The sequence below is a fragment of the Equus asinus genome, chromosome 21 (assembly GCF_041296235.1).
Source record: "Equus asinus isolate D_3611 breed Donkey chromosome 21, EquAss-T2T_v2, whole genome shotgun sequence".
Lineage (NCBI taxonomy): Eukaryota > Metazoa > Chordata > Mammalia > Perissodactyla > Equidae > Equus > Equus asinus.
Window position 1 is genome coordinate 17,379,377 of NC_091810.1, and position 14,323 is coordinate 17,393,699.

The following is a 14,323-nucleotide window of genomic DNA, read 5'->3' on the forward strand; positions in this document are numbered from 1 at the left end:
GGTTAAGCAAAAAGAGATTTTCTTCTGTAGGGAAGAGAGAAGGAGGCTAGAAAGAACTGGGTGTGTGGGAAAGTGAGAAGAAAGGGTGGCTTGATCGGACAGCAGTAAATCAGAGGATGTTTTACCTTGAAGCCAGCGTGTTCTCAGGAGGGGTTGTATGCGGGCTCCAGCCTGCCCGTGGGTAAAAATCAAGGAGACTGGGGGACTGAGAGAAGCTTAACTAAAGTTGGTTAACAGGCATTTTGTTCCCATTGATCAGTAGAGACAAGTCGTTCAGCTAATCATTTATAAGGCAAAGAATAGGAACTTAGGACTGTGTCTGGCCTTGCCTCAGGTGAACAAGGGAGGCATTCATGAGTTTGATCTAAGTCACACGGAAGTGATGTTTCTTTGCAGTAAACCATTTCTGAAGCACAGAAGGGGGGTGTGGAGGGGGGATTTCTTAACCATTGTTGTTTTTCAAGAGCACGGGGCTCAGGTAAAATTCAACATTGTCAACTCTTCCCACTCTATCAGGCTTCTCTCTTGCCACTGCTCCCTCAGACTGCATGCTTGGATCACACTAAGTTAACTCCGGTGTTTGTTTTTTTTTTCCTTTTTCTCCCAAAGCCCTCCAGCACGTAGTTGTGTATTTTTTATTTGTGGGTCCTTCTAGTTGTGGCATGTGGGACGCCACCTCAGCATGACTTGGTGAGCAGTGCCATGTCCGCGCCCAGGATCCGAACTGGTGAAACCCTGGGCCGCCAAAGCGGAGCACGTGAACTTAACCACTTGGCCATGGGGCCAGCCCCAACTCTGGTGTTTTAAGCACTCTCTGCTCTTTTCTCTCTCCATCCCGGCAATACCCTCACACTTCCTCCGCTTATGTAACCCTTTCCCCATCTTCAAAATCCAGTTGAAATGTAAGTGAATATTAGACAAAATATTGATGGAAAAAAGAGCGCATATGATTCCACTTATGGAAAGATCTAGAATCAGCAAAACTAAATCATAGTGAGGTATATAGGGAGGCATAAAGGGAGGCATGGTCTGCAAAGGGGCATGAGGAACTTTCTGGCATGATGGAAATGTTCTATATCTTGATTGAGATGGGGATGACATGGGTGTACATATTTGTCAAAACTCATCGAAATCTACATTTAAAATAGGTGCATTTTACTGTATGTATTTAATGTAATAAATTTGATTTTTAAAAAACCCAGTAGGGATGTTACCCCCTATGTGAAGGCATGCCTGACACCCACCCACCTCTAGGCTTCACTCTATTAAAGTTTGATGAGGCTAGGTTGACGTTAGTTCTTTTTCTCTTTTTTTGTGAGGAAGATTGGCCCTAAGCTAACATCTGTTGCCAATCTTCCTCTTTTTGCTTGAAGAAGATTGTCACTGAGCTAACATTTGTGCCGATCTTACTCTACTTTATGTGGGATGCTGCCACAGCATGGCTTGATGAGTGGTGGTAGGTCTGCACCTGGGATCCGAACCTGCAAACCCTGGGCCACCGAAGTGCAGCACGTGAACTTAACTGCTATGCCACTGGGCCAGCCCCTGAAGTTAGTTCTTTTTAACCTTGTTTCCCCTGCTGGACTTCGAGATCCTTATAATTAATACCTTTTGGAGTTTCTGCCAAGCTCACGATGATTCTCCCTTCTCTGGGAACTGCTGGTCCTCCAAGATGTGCCACCTGGCCCCCCACGTCCCTTCAGAGTTGACTGCCGCAGAAGTGGACAGAGGATGATTCTTTACCCTGAGCTTTGGACTTTTCAACTGATGCTCATAGAAAATAGGAACTGGAATAATTCATGTTGGTCAATGGCAGTATCCTAGAGGGAACTTGCTTGAATTATGACTGCTGAGCTTCCTGTGGCTGACTTGGCTCAAGCTCTTCCCGAGGCAAGGTCATCCAAAATGTTACTGGATTCCACAAAACACCCCAGTAGCCATTCACCAAGCTGGTTTCCGTCACTTGCAACCCTGAAGTAGCCCCATAGAGTTGAAACCATATCATGTTGTTCCCCATTGTCTCCTAATGCCTGGCCCAAGAAGTGTTCAACAATATCTGTTAAATTAAGAGATGAGGTCTCGGCATCCCAAATAGATGGTCGCTCAAGTCACAAATGTGGCCTCCTTGTTAGCAGGAAATTAGGGAGGCTCGGAGCAGAAGACCTGCCCCTGCTGCCCAGGACGGGGGAGACAGGACACTGAGGCACTAAGATGCTGTAAGACCAGGAGCCATAGGCAGAGAATGTTCTCAGAGGCAGCATGACAAGGAGGCCCTTGACACTTACTCAAGACCACAACGATTCAAGTCAATCCACTTGCATGCCTTGACTTGCAGCTCAGTTGAGAGCACACTCCCCACAATGGGAACTATATGCCACGTCCGTCCCCTAGGCTTTGAAAGGCCAAGAAATTGTGGAATGACATGTTGGCAAATCAGATCCTAACAGAATTGTTTCTTTATAGCACTGAGAATGTGTTGCAGCCAGGGGAGCCCCAGCACTTTCTCCACCCCGTGTTAAGACTATTAAATCTACCTCTTGAAGGGCTCATCTTCAAAAGAGACACCAACAATTTTCTGCAAGCCAAGCAGGCAAGTGACCAATTCATCAAATGGCCAATCTGCAGACTCGCAGGTTTTCTGAATGAACACTTCGCTAATGTCACCAGCTTCTAAGGTTGACAGCAATTTCTATTGGATGGAATGGCTTCACGAGCTTTTAAAGATTTATGTGATGTGGTAGTTGACTGGTTTTCATGTTGTCTTCAAAGAAGCAGTTGAAGAAATTTTCTATTTATCAAAAGCTAAGGATGGTTTATTCTCCCTTTGAATATATTTAACTTATGAATATATTAATGAAGAATATGTTCTTGAATGTAGATTTTTCTTGTGTGTTACTATTATGCCACTCCGTCTATATCTTTCTGTCCCTGATTCACCACTTCTCTTTTTCTATCTCCTTTCTCATTCCTCAGTTTCTCCTTGTGTCTCCCCATCAGTGTCTCCCTTTTTCTCCCACTAAATGTCTCCATCTCTCTGCCCCTTAGTCTCTCCCCATCCCTGTCCTTCTGCACAACCCTTTTTCCCTCTCCCCCTTCTGTCCTTTGGTGCCCCCATCTCTCCCTGTTAGTCCATCCTCTCTGGCTCTGGCTCCCCTACCTCCACTAGTTTCCTCTTCTTTCTACCCCTTATTCTTCCTTCTCCAATCCTCAGTCTCCCCACCTCTATTTCTCCCCTCTCTACAACTCAGTCTCTCCCTGAAGTAGCAGTGAGCTGGGGCCAAAGACAAATTGACCTTCCTCAATATGTGGCTTTGAAGAAAAATGAAAATCAGTTACTATAACTTCACAACAGTTGTAGAAAACTGTTCTTAAGTGCCTCATCCAAAGGCATCATTGTAAACCTTGTAAATAGTTAAAAAGACCCCAATGTTTGGTAAATTTGGCAAATTGATCATTCGAGGAATTAGCTTAAAGCTGATTAGCTTTAAGCCCATAAAAAGAAACCTGAAGGAGCTTCTGAGTCTGCAAGATCTTATCTACAATCAAGGTTTCTATGACAGCCTTCTCCTAGAAGGTATTTATTTTAATATTTAGGGCAGTGAGACCGATTTCAACTGGATTCTGTGCAAGCCCTCAGCCACTGATTCTTTCCTGAATGGGCCGAGGCTGAGTTATTTCTGTACCATGGTCTACTGCCTTTTATAAATTCAAGAATTAATTCAATCACTCAGACAGGAGTAGAGAAGAGCAGATAGATACCATGGAAAAGAAGCATACTCCAGAATCAGATCTTGGAGCTGGTCCTTAACCTCTCTGTGCTTCCATTTGTCTATTTGTAAAAACACAGAAACCTCCCTCATGAGGTTGTTGTAGAGGTTAAATTAGATAATGGTGGTAAAGCACGAACATTGGCACATATGATCACTATGGTATATGCTCACTATGTTTGAAAACTACATCTGAGTCCTGCTGTGTACCAGACACTCTGCAAACACTGTCAACGCTGTCTACGGTAATCCATGGACCTTGTTCTTTATGCTCTGACAATTTATACTGACAGTTTCTTGTTCTTGTCAGGCAAGACAAGGTCTTGCCTTGAGGTCTCTCTGACCAAAGTTAGAACTCATAACCACTTCTCTTCACTAGTTGCTCCAATTGTCCATCAACATAAATAATGGGCACTTAGCCATTTTTCTGTGTGGGGTGGTCTTTTTAAGTGTTCTTCAATTCTGAGGGATCCCAGGAAGCAACACTCTCACTGGTCTTCTGGGAAATGCTTTCTGACCAGGAAACAGACAAGCTGATGCTTCTAAAACCAGGAGAAATGTCTCTTTAGCTCTCCCAGTTTTGAGCAAGAAGAACTTTGGGGATGCAAAGCAGAGTGAGAGCGAAGCTTGTTATAAAAAGTAAGTCCTTGTCTGAGGATATTTACAAATGTGACCAGAAACCAAAAAGAAACCCTGTTTCAAATCTTGTAACATGACATTTGACAGTACATTACAAATAACAGTATATTTCAATACATCTTCTCAGTCCAAGAGACTCAGAAAGGTAGAATTAAATAAATCAAACTCATAACAGTATAGTTTCAAAGACCATATTTTAGGTTGGTAAAAATCTCTCATTTGAAGAGATCATGCAAACAGGAACACAAGACACAAAATACCAGCTTGTATAGGCACTCCCATTTGCTACATATATTACAGTTTAGCATCATTTTAAAATATAAATCACAATCAGATTGCAACACAAACACCAAGTAAAATGGTATGTTCCCATGCCTTTGCTAGTTTTTACTTAAGAGGTGTGACTATAAAAGAACACGACTTTTCAACAAACACAGCAGAACTCACAGATAAAAATGCACACCGTCCCTTTCAAAGTATCACCTGAGGCCACAGACATGTTCTATGTCAGCTGTTGCTGCTCTCAACATATTGTTTTGAGAAAATGTCACCACTCTTGGCAATGTTGTGTGTTTGTGTGTGTGTGTGTGTACTTAACAGGAAAACTTTTGCCTTTTGGAGAAAATGTGTCACAATGATCTGGAACCCCACAGGGTTTTCACTGTAGCTTCCTCACATAACTAGCTATTTGATCTTGGGCACCTTATTTCACCTTTCTGTGCCTCAATTTGCTCCTTTAGCAATACCACCCTCCTCTTGTGGGGTGTCATGGGGCTTAAGTGACATAAACCTGGCACAGCCCTCAGGAAATATAGCTTTCTCCTCCCCTTTTTCTTTTTTTGTTTTTAATGTGCAACCATTAAGAACATTCCTTTTCTGTTTCTTTTGAGAGCAGTTTTTATCGTTATTTTTTTAATAGCCAAAAGGAATTTGGAGTTGAAAACAATGGATGTACAAGCTGCATAATTTCCTATCAACTCTAAGACATGCGTGAGTGAGAAGTAATAAGGCAGAATTTCCAGGGTGTTCCAGACACTGGTTCTGGAGAAAGCTATAAAAGAGGCTCGGAAGAGAGATGTTCTGAGAAGTGGCAGTCACAGTGGAACAGCTGTCATGCCTCTCAAGGTGACCCATGGGACAGCATCTATCTGCATGTGCAAGGTCTCTGCACAGTCATACAGCGCCATTCCAGGAAGGCTCCAGAGTTCCATCTAATTTTCCAGTGGAACTCTACCCACATGTCCCTTTGGTTGCCAATTAATTCAAGCCTGAAAGCTTGAATTACAATGAGAGTCTGAGGCTCCCACACTTCCTGCAGAGCAGGAAAAATTATCCAGATTTGATTCTCTTGGAAATATTCAACTTTCTACTCAGAGTACAATCTCTCCACTGACCACCACCATATGCTGTTCTTCCAATGGTGCCTGAGAACTTTCCAAATTACCCAGCCCTTAAGACTATTCTTTTGACTCCAGAAAGCCCAGGTACCTCTCAGCTCACAGGCCTTCATCCTCCATTTCCTTCAGGGACATCCTAAATGTCACTTTGTTGCATCCCCTTCTAGTCTCCCTTAGGAGCGAATGTGCAGGATTTTCTTGAACGTCTTCTTGAAGTTCTCATTGCACAAAGGGTAAATGAGGGGATTCAGTGTGGAGTTAATGTAGCCCAGCCAGATGGTGAACATGTGTACATGCTCGTTGCAACAGCTCTTACAGAAGGCAATAACCATGAAGAAGATGAAGTAAGGAATCCAGCAAAGGATGAAGGCCGCCATGATAAACCCCAATTGTTTGGCAGCCTTCCGTTCTCGGTTCATGTGCAACCCAGACACGCACTGTCTCGAATGTGAGCGGAGCCTCTTCCAAGTGAACTTGATGTAATCCAGGCCTGTGTTAGACCCACCTCTCGGTTTGCCTTTCCCAGATGCTGGCTCTGGGGGGGTGTCTAAGTCTGTCTGGGAGAAGGATGGGCTGTCACCCAGGATCTGATCCTCTGGCATCTCGTTGGCCTCACGCATGTTCAGGCCCTGCTCACCCATCTCAAGCTGGCTCTGGCTCTGGTTGATGGCTACGTAGCCCCTGTCATTCCCCTCTGCCTCAGTGTGCATCTGCACAGTGTTAAGTGGGAAGCAGTGAAGGTTGTCTACTTCTCCAACCTCCTCTTGGCTGAAAACAGCTGGGGACTTCATCTCCTTTGGGTCTTCAGATGGTAGCTTCAAGACAGATCCACCACCAGCATCTTTTGGCTTCCTTTTCAGAACCTCCCAGGGAGACTCCTCTGATTTCTTAGCACCCACCTTGGGATTCTCTGGCTTCAGCTTAACGTCAGAGAAGGAAGGGAGGGATCCGTTGATGAGATCTCGGTGCTGACAGTGCTGCCGTACAGCCTTGTAGATCTTGGCGTAGAACCATAGCATGAGCAAGGTGGGCAGGTAGAAGTTGATGATGGCGGTCATGATCTTGAACCAGGTGACATCATAGAAGTCTGTCTCACACTTGTCCTCCTGGCGCTTCCAGGTCTGTGACACGAAGTGATGCCAGCCCCAAATGGGAATAACCCACAGGAAGGACAGAAACCAGGCCCCCAAGATGGTGGCTGATGCTCGGGTCTTGGTACGATACCTCAAGTATCTGAGGGGCTGCTGGACTGAGCGATAGCGATCAATGCACAAGATGAAGACACTGAAAATGGATGCTGTGCTGGCCACGTAGTCCATGGAAAGCCAAAAGAGGCAGAGAGGCCGGCCCAGGGGCCACTTGGACGTGAAGAGGTAGAGGATGTTCATGGGCATGACAACAGCTCCCACAATCAGGTCTGCCACCGAGAGGCTGACGATGTACAGGTTCCCCACAGTGTGTAGCTTCCGCTCGCTCCGCACAGCATACAGGACCAGCAGGTTGAGTGCCACTGTGACCAAGGAGATGGTGCTCAGGACTACCACAAGGGGCATCAGTTGGGGACTGGCTATGGTGGTCTTGTTCCCCTCACACATCTTGTCTTCTAAGTCGGAGGAGGAATTGAGACAGGTCATTGGTACAAGAGCAGCCTACGGCTATGGCTCATTCCCTGGGAGGAAAGACACAAGGATTAAGGTCAGAGCCTTGGTGATCACTAGAGTCACTTAGAACTATCACATTGGGGGCCGGCCCTGTGGCCAAGTGGTTAAGTTCGCATGCTCTGCTTTGGTGGCCCAGGGTATCCCTTGTTCGGATCCTGAGCGCGGACATTGCACCGCTCATCAGGCCATGCTGAGGCGGCATCCCACATGCCACAACTAGAAGGACCCACAGCTAAAAATATACAACTATGTACTGGGGGGCTTTGGGGAGAAGAATTAAAAAAACAAAAAAAGATTGGCAACGGTTGTTAGCTCAGGTGCCAATCTTTAAAAAAAAGCACCATCACATTGATCAAACTGGGGCTATATCTGTCAGGGGCGGTAGACACTCCTGGTTTCCTACAGCCTGTGTTCCCTTCTTTCTTAGTCATTCATTCAATGGCTATTTATTGAATTCCTGGCATTGTTCTAGGAATGTGTTAGGAATAGAGCAGTGAACAAAACAGACAACATCTCTGCCACCATAGAGCTTACATTCTCATGAGGGAAATGGGCAAAAACAAGGTAAAGTTTGTCTAAGCCCCATGTTGCATGTATTCTGGGAAGGTTGGCTGCATCATGATTGCTCCAAGATGAACTTCGTGCTCTTGCTCTTCCCTGCCACTGGCTCACCCAGGAGTGGGCAGGAGACACGACTGTGGCCAAGAAAGTAGATGGGGAAGTCTCATGGCCAAGGTGTGGTTCTGGAAAGTTCTTTCTCTATAACAAATGAGCAAAAAAAGGAAAAGCATTGTTTCCCACTTGCCCCCTTCTTCCTGACAGGAAGTGATGCTTGGGGCTATGGCAGTCATCTTGGGGCCATCAGGGAAATGCCAAGAAAACCACTGAGACACCAACCTTGAGCCAGCCCTGTTATCACTGAGTTGCTGAACCGACCTGGGAATCTTCTTCCTCCAGACTGGTTATTATGGGAAATAATTAAACATTTTCTTTGCTGAAGTCACTGTTGTGGGAGTTTTTTCTCACAGCTGCAACCACCCCTAACTGACATGTGGGAGGTTACAAGGGTGCACAAAGCATGAAATAAATCTAGTATATCACTTAGATGAATGTTTTTCAAATGGGAAGGGGGTTGTGTTATTTGAGAAAACATATTTATTTATTTTTTTTCCTGAGGAAGATTCTCCCTGAGCTAACATCTGTTGCAAATCTTCTTCCTTTTTTGCTTGAAGAAGATTAGCCCTAAGCTAACATCTGTGCCAGTCTTCCTCTACTTTCGATGTGGGTCACTGCCACAGCATGGCTGATGAGTGGTGTACGTCCATGCCCAGGATCCAAACTCGCAAACCCAGGCCACCAAAGCAGAGTGCGCTGATCTTAACCACTACGCTACAGGGCTTGCTTTTTATTGATTATTTCACTTTAATATTTAAAAAGAATTTTTTTCATTACATAAACTATGCAAAGTAATCTGTAACAAAACCTTCTTTGCTAGTGAGCTTATACTGAAAAGAGGCTGTATCCTGCTATTGGTGATCTCAGCTGGGATGGGAGGTAGAAGTAGGTATTAAAGCTTCCAGAAGGGGTTGTCAGATTTTGATAGTCATCAAAAAGTGGTATGAATTTAAAGAAAACTGAGAAACACTAACAGAGAGTGTAACTCTCTCTCATAATTTAGTAAGTGTATTTTTACATTAAGACAAAGCCAGATAAATTCTTAACTAGAAGGCCAAATTCATATGATTTTTTTGAGATAAAAATCAAGACCCCAAGGCACCTGGTCCTTGCAGAAGGAAGCCCTTGAGTTAGTTTGTTGAAAACGCACCACTTGGGTAGCACTGATTTTGCCCCAGCTCTGCCACTAATTTTCTGAGTGATCTTTCCACCTTGCGTTTTCTCTTGGGTCAAAGTTGAAAGATGGGGTAGGAGGTCTCTAAGGCTTTTCCAGGTCTCTTTTTTTTTGAGGAAGATTAGCCCTGAGCTAACTGCTGCCAATCCTCCTCTTTTTGCTGAGGAAGACTGGCCCTGAGCTAACATATATGCCCATCTTCCTCTATGTGGGATGGCTACCACAGCATGGCTTGCCAAGTCCGCACCCGGGATCTGAACCGGCGAACCCTGGGCCACCGAAGCAGAACATGCGAACTTAACCACTGCACCACCGGGCTGGCCCCTAGATCTCTTTTTTTTAAAGTCTTGTTTTAGGTGTTTTTTTCCATGTTCTCCTCCAGCTTTGAACTGCCACAGTCAGAGCAGCCCTCTGACTTCTCCTCTGGTGACCCAGTCCTGCCTTCTGCTCCCGTCCGTCGCTCTCTGCTGTCAGCCTCAGGGGCCTGATCCACTCCCCACCATCCACCTCAGCCATCACCTCTGTGAGGACAACCCCCAAACCGACAGCTTCAGCCTGTCTCTTCCTCCAATCCTACATCCAATACCCCACAACTTGCAGTGTCACCTTCAGCCCTGAACAAGCCCAAACCCCCTGGAATTTCCGCAGTTACATCAAGAAGGAGGAAAGAAAGCTAAGGCAGTATCATCTCAGGGATTCTTATTTTTTATTGTTTTGGTTGGGAGGAAGCAGTTCCCTAAAACACACCCGTAGCTTGGCATTCTCAAGGCAGCGCCAGTCTCTCTCTCCTACAGAAGTGTCTCGTTTCTCTCTTTTCCCCACTGCCTTTGAGGAAATCTCTCTCTTTTCTCCTTTGTCTCTTTGCCTCATTGCTTACAGATGGGGATCAATAATTTTGTTTTCATTGTGAATATACTATTTATCATTCCACAATTACAGTTGACAGAAAATTATTTGTCTTTATATAAAAATCTATATATTTTTCCTTTGTGGTTAAAAAAGAAAAGCTGTTCTGATTGAATTGAGGCCACTGAACTGAAAATTAGTTTCCCATATTAAGTGTTTAGAGGTGAAATCTACTGATGTCTGCAACTTACTTTGAAATGAATCAAAAAATAAGTTGGATAGAAGAACGGATAAATGAATTGAGATACAGTAAAGCAAAAAGAGCAAAACATTAATTTACAACCTAGACGGTGGGCATATGGGTATTGACTGTACAATGCTTCCAACTTTCCTATTTCATTGATAGTTTCCGTAAGAAAATGTTGGTGAAAATTACTATAGCCTAAGTTTACCTTCCGTGCCTATCGCCGTAAGCTCGGTTCTTTATCACATTTTCTCCTTCATAGCTTGAACATGTTATTTTGTGTAAAGATAAAAGCAAAAGGTCCACAGAATATTTGTCAAATGAATGAGTGAGACACAAGTGAGGGTGTTCTGAAGAATCTCAGCTCAGAACTTACTCATTCAACTCATATTTACTGGTGAAACCTTCCTTTTCAGCTCAGTGATCTGTGTTGGGAGCAAGAAAATCCACTTTTGTCCTCAGAAGCCACAGGATTCAGAAGAAGCATCCTGGGAAAGGCACCAGCACCTGTGCTGCATGCACATGGCACCTGGCACCTGCCTCCTGAAAGGAGGAGGGGGAGGAAGAGGCCTGAGGGAGAGCTGTGACCCGGCCCTGAGCCCGCAAGAAGCAGGCCACATGGGGGAGGACGGCCAAGAGGCAGCAGGAGCCGCCACCAAAGCATCTCCTTCACGCCCCACTCAGGACCAGCAGCATAATTTGTGGGGCCCAGAGCAAAATGAAAAAATGTTAAATTATTACGAATTTCGAGATGGTGACAGCAGAACACTAAGCCAAGTGCAGGGCCCTCCTGAGCACAGAGCCCAGGTGGCTCAGGATGCCGGCCCTGGTCCCTCTACGTCTCACCCAATCTCTCTGCAGGCCCTGCTCAGTGCGATGATAACTCATGTGAGGCCCTTTCTCCTCCCTCGGGATCTGCGTTTTGAAAAACAGATCCATGAATGGTTTTCCCTCTTTAAATGCCAAAGGAAAGTCAGGTGCACTGGCAGAGTGTGGGAGGTGTCTGGGGACACGGATCCTCCCTTCACCTCACGTTATGCGGGAGGTCATGCCCCCCAGGCTACTCAGCCCCACGGGGCTCTCTAGGGTCAAGGCCAAGCCAACAGAGATGGTGCTGAGGAGACGGTGTGCTCTGGGGAGAATGGAAGCTAGCAGCCAGCGGAGGACCTTGGGACAGGGCATCCCGGGAAGAAAGGCAGGTTCTTTACAGCACTGGGTCCCTAGAGAAGCGGGGACGCAGGGAGAGAGGTCTCACCCGGGCTCTTGCTTGCTGGGCTGGGTGGAGCTTGGGTAAACAGCCAGGACTCCAATTACCCCACCTGTAAAGTAGGGAAAATATTATTACCTCCCTCCCGGGCTGTGGGGAGGATCAGCTGAGACAGGGGTGTGAAAGCTCTGCTAACCCTGGGTGACTTGGTAACAAGCAGAAGTGGACCCTTTTTCTTTAAGAGCCTCGTGTAGAGCAAGCCATCATTTTTGAATTAAGGCAATGGCTCCATTCCAAAACCATTAGCTGCAGCGGGACTTTTCCTAGAGAGACAATCATCTAATCCAGTCAGGTCCTGTGCCAGCAAATGAACAGACAAAGTCAGGTTCCTGCACATCGTAGGACGGTGACAGGAGCAGCCACGACAGGACTGAGCCGAGCCCTGGGCTCTTCCTCCACGGGAGGCCCTGCTCTCCAGAAGCGCTGTGTTCCTCCGAAACTTCTCGGAAGCCCCAAACGGCGTCAAGCGAACAAGCAATTACCAGTAATTTATATGGGAAAAATAGTTTAGCCTTCCCCCACCCAAAAAATAACTCATCACAATAAATGGAGATAAAGCCCAGATGCTCCCACGGCTCGGAGCTGGCGGCCTGATGCGGAGCCGCCCATGCGCGCGCCGGTCCCTATAACAGCTCACTGCAAGACTGATGCTGCACACTGTTTTCGCTTTTCCCGTAAAAATGAAAATCTTCTTCAGATTTCTTTTGGTTAGCGAAAACAGGTACTAACATAGGTCTTTCATAAAAGCGAAGTGGCATATAAAGAACTTTCAGATAGCGGGGGGAAAGCTGTATCCATTATTAAATGCCCACCACAAGCCCACAGGGAGGTCTTCCAATGATCCCCCAGGTAGAAATGAAGAAGCAGTCAGCTCAGGCTCAGAAGGGGGAAGCAACTTACCCCAGGTCACACGGCTAGGAAGCAGATGGTGAAGCCAAGAATCAAACCTTGGTCTATCTAACTCAGAGTTTCTCAGCCTTTGTCCTATTGACGTTCTGAGCTGGATAATTCTTTGTTGCAAAGGGCTGTCCTGTACATTGTTGGATGTTTAGCAGCATCCCTGGCCTCTACTCACTGGATGCCAGTACCACCCTCCCCGCATTCCCAGGGACAACCAAAAATATCTCTATACATTGCCAGTGGGGTCAAGAAGATCCTTAGTTGAGAACCACTGATCTAACTGAAGAATATGCACCTGAACTGCCAAAGAATGCAGCTTTCAGCTCAAGGTAAGGAAGAACTTTCTAAAAATAGATGTTATCTAACAATGCAATGAATTACCTGGAGAGATAGTAAGCTCCCTGTCATGGGAGGTACGCAACAAGAGGTGGCCTGGATCTGATTCCAAATTAGAAATACTCCTGCTTTCCCAATGACAATTATTTACCTAAGTAAAACTTGCAGACACTGGTTTTAGATAACAGACACCAATGGGCAGGGATCTCTGCTGACAGCCAGGGAGGGGAGGCAAGAGGAACTGGAGGGTTTGGAGAGATGCTATATACCAAATGCTGCTCTCAGTGGCCTCACCCTCTCCACTCTCCCTCCCATTTCAGCAACGCTGGTCCATAGGAGGCTTGGAGCTCATTTGGCTGGCAAAATAGAACAGCAGTTAAGAACCCGGGCTTTGTAAAGCAGTAAACTGTGCTCTAACCCTGTTTCTGCCTTATTAGCTGGGCGAGATCTCTCACCTCACCAAGTCTCAGTTTCACTCACCTTTGAAATGTGGACAAAGCATCTCATACAGTGCCTGACATACAGGAAGTGTTCAATTACCAGCAGCTGTTATTTTCTTCCATTTCTTGGTGAGTGACACCATGATCCCACAGCCAGCCCAGGCTGGATCAGAGCAATCATCCTTGACCTCTCCTTGTTTTCCACTGTGGCAGAAATTGCTAATTGTCTTCTAATATCAGTTCTCCTCTATTTTGCAACAGACTTCTGCTTTTTAGCTGAGTACACGGCTGCCTGGAATAGAGACGCCTGGAATAGAGACTACATTTCCTAGGCTCCCTGGTAGCTGGTGACTATGTCATCATGTGACTAAGTTCCAATGAAAATGTAATTTGCAACTTCCAGAAAGCAGCCCTAAAGGGAGGATGTGTTCTTTTCTTTGGCCCTTCTTTCTTCTGGGTAGCTGGAATGTTGATAGGATGTATAGAGTTTAAGCAACCGTCTTGGCAAGAGGAAGCCACAAAATGAGGAAGGTAAAGCAGCAACCTGGCAGGAATTGAGGTCTCTGATGACCATGCAGCTGCCATACCAGCCAGGACTCTCCACCTCCGGGTTAGCTTGGGTTTTCTATCACACATAGCCAAACTGAATCCTAACTGATACACTGCCCCTGACTTCAAGGAGTTTGTCAATTAGAATGAGAAGAAAACAAAAGATAAACAAAGAGGATTAAAAAATTGAATTAAAAATTCTGTACAGCTGGGACAAGTGTGATGATTGAGGTAAGCTCAAAGCAGGTGGCAGGAGAGAGGAGGGAGGAACAGCCGCTCCCAGGGTAGAGTGCGGATGTCAGAAAGGACATCAGAGAAGCCTCGACGTGTGAGTTGGGCCTTGAAGGATGAGTAGAAGTTGACTGAGAGGAAGGGAGAGGAATTTAAGGATGAGTAAAAGAAAGAATAAAAGCACAGAGCTGCGTTCG

At 45.8% G+C, this 14,323-nt stretch overlaps 2 protein-coding genes across 12 annotated transcripts in view; both read right to left on the bottom strand.

The window, feature by feature from the left end:
- The window catches only part of ATG7 (autophagy related 7), a 350,121-nt gene that overhangs the window by 265,599 nt on the left and 70,199 nt on the right, over positions 1-14,323 (bottom strand). The gene's annotated exons all lie outside the window — the stretch shown is intronic.
- Positions 4,378-14,323, bottom strand: part of HRH1 (histamine receptor H1) — a 97,290-nt gene continuing 87,344 nt past the window's right edge. For 4 of the 10 annotated variants that reach the window (XM_014835625.3, XM_014835645.3, XM_044754627.2 and 1 more), the window contains 2 exons: positions 11,659-11,722; positions 4,406-7,472 (listed from right to left, as the gene is read on the bottom strand). In XM_014835625.3, coding sequence (XP_014691111.1) covers positions 5,977-7,437 — 1,461 coding nt within the window. In that variant the 5' untranslated portion in view covers positions 7,438-7,472; positions 11,659-11,722 and the 3' untranslated portion in view covers positions 4,406-5,976. Of the gene's footprint in view, positions 7,473-11,658; positions 11,723-13,386; positions 13,558-14,323 lie in introns of those variants that run through there. The other 6 variants (XM_014835655.3, XM_014835666.3, XM_070493105.1 and 3 more) reach the window with 4 other exon arrangements.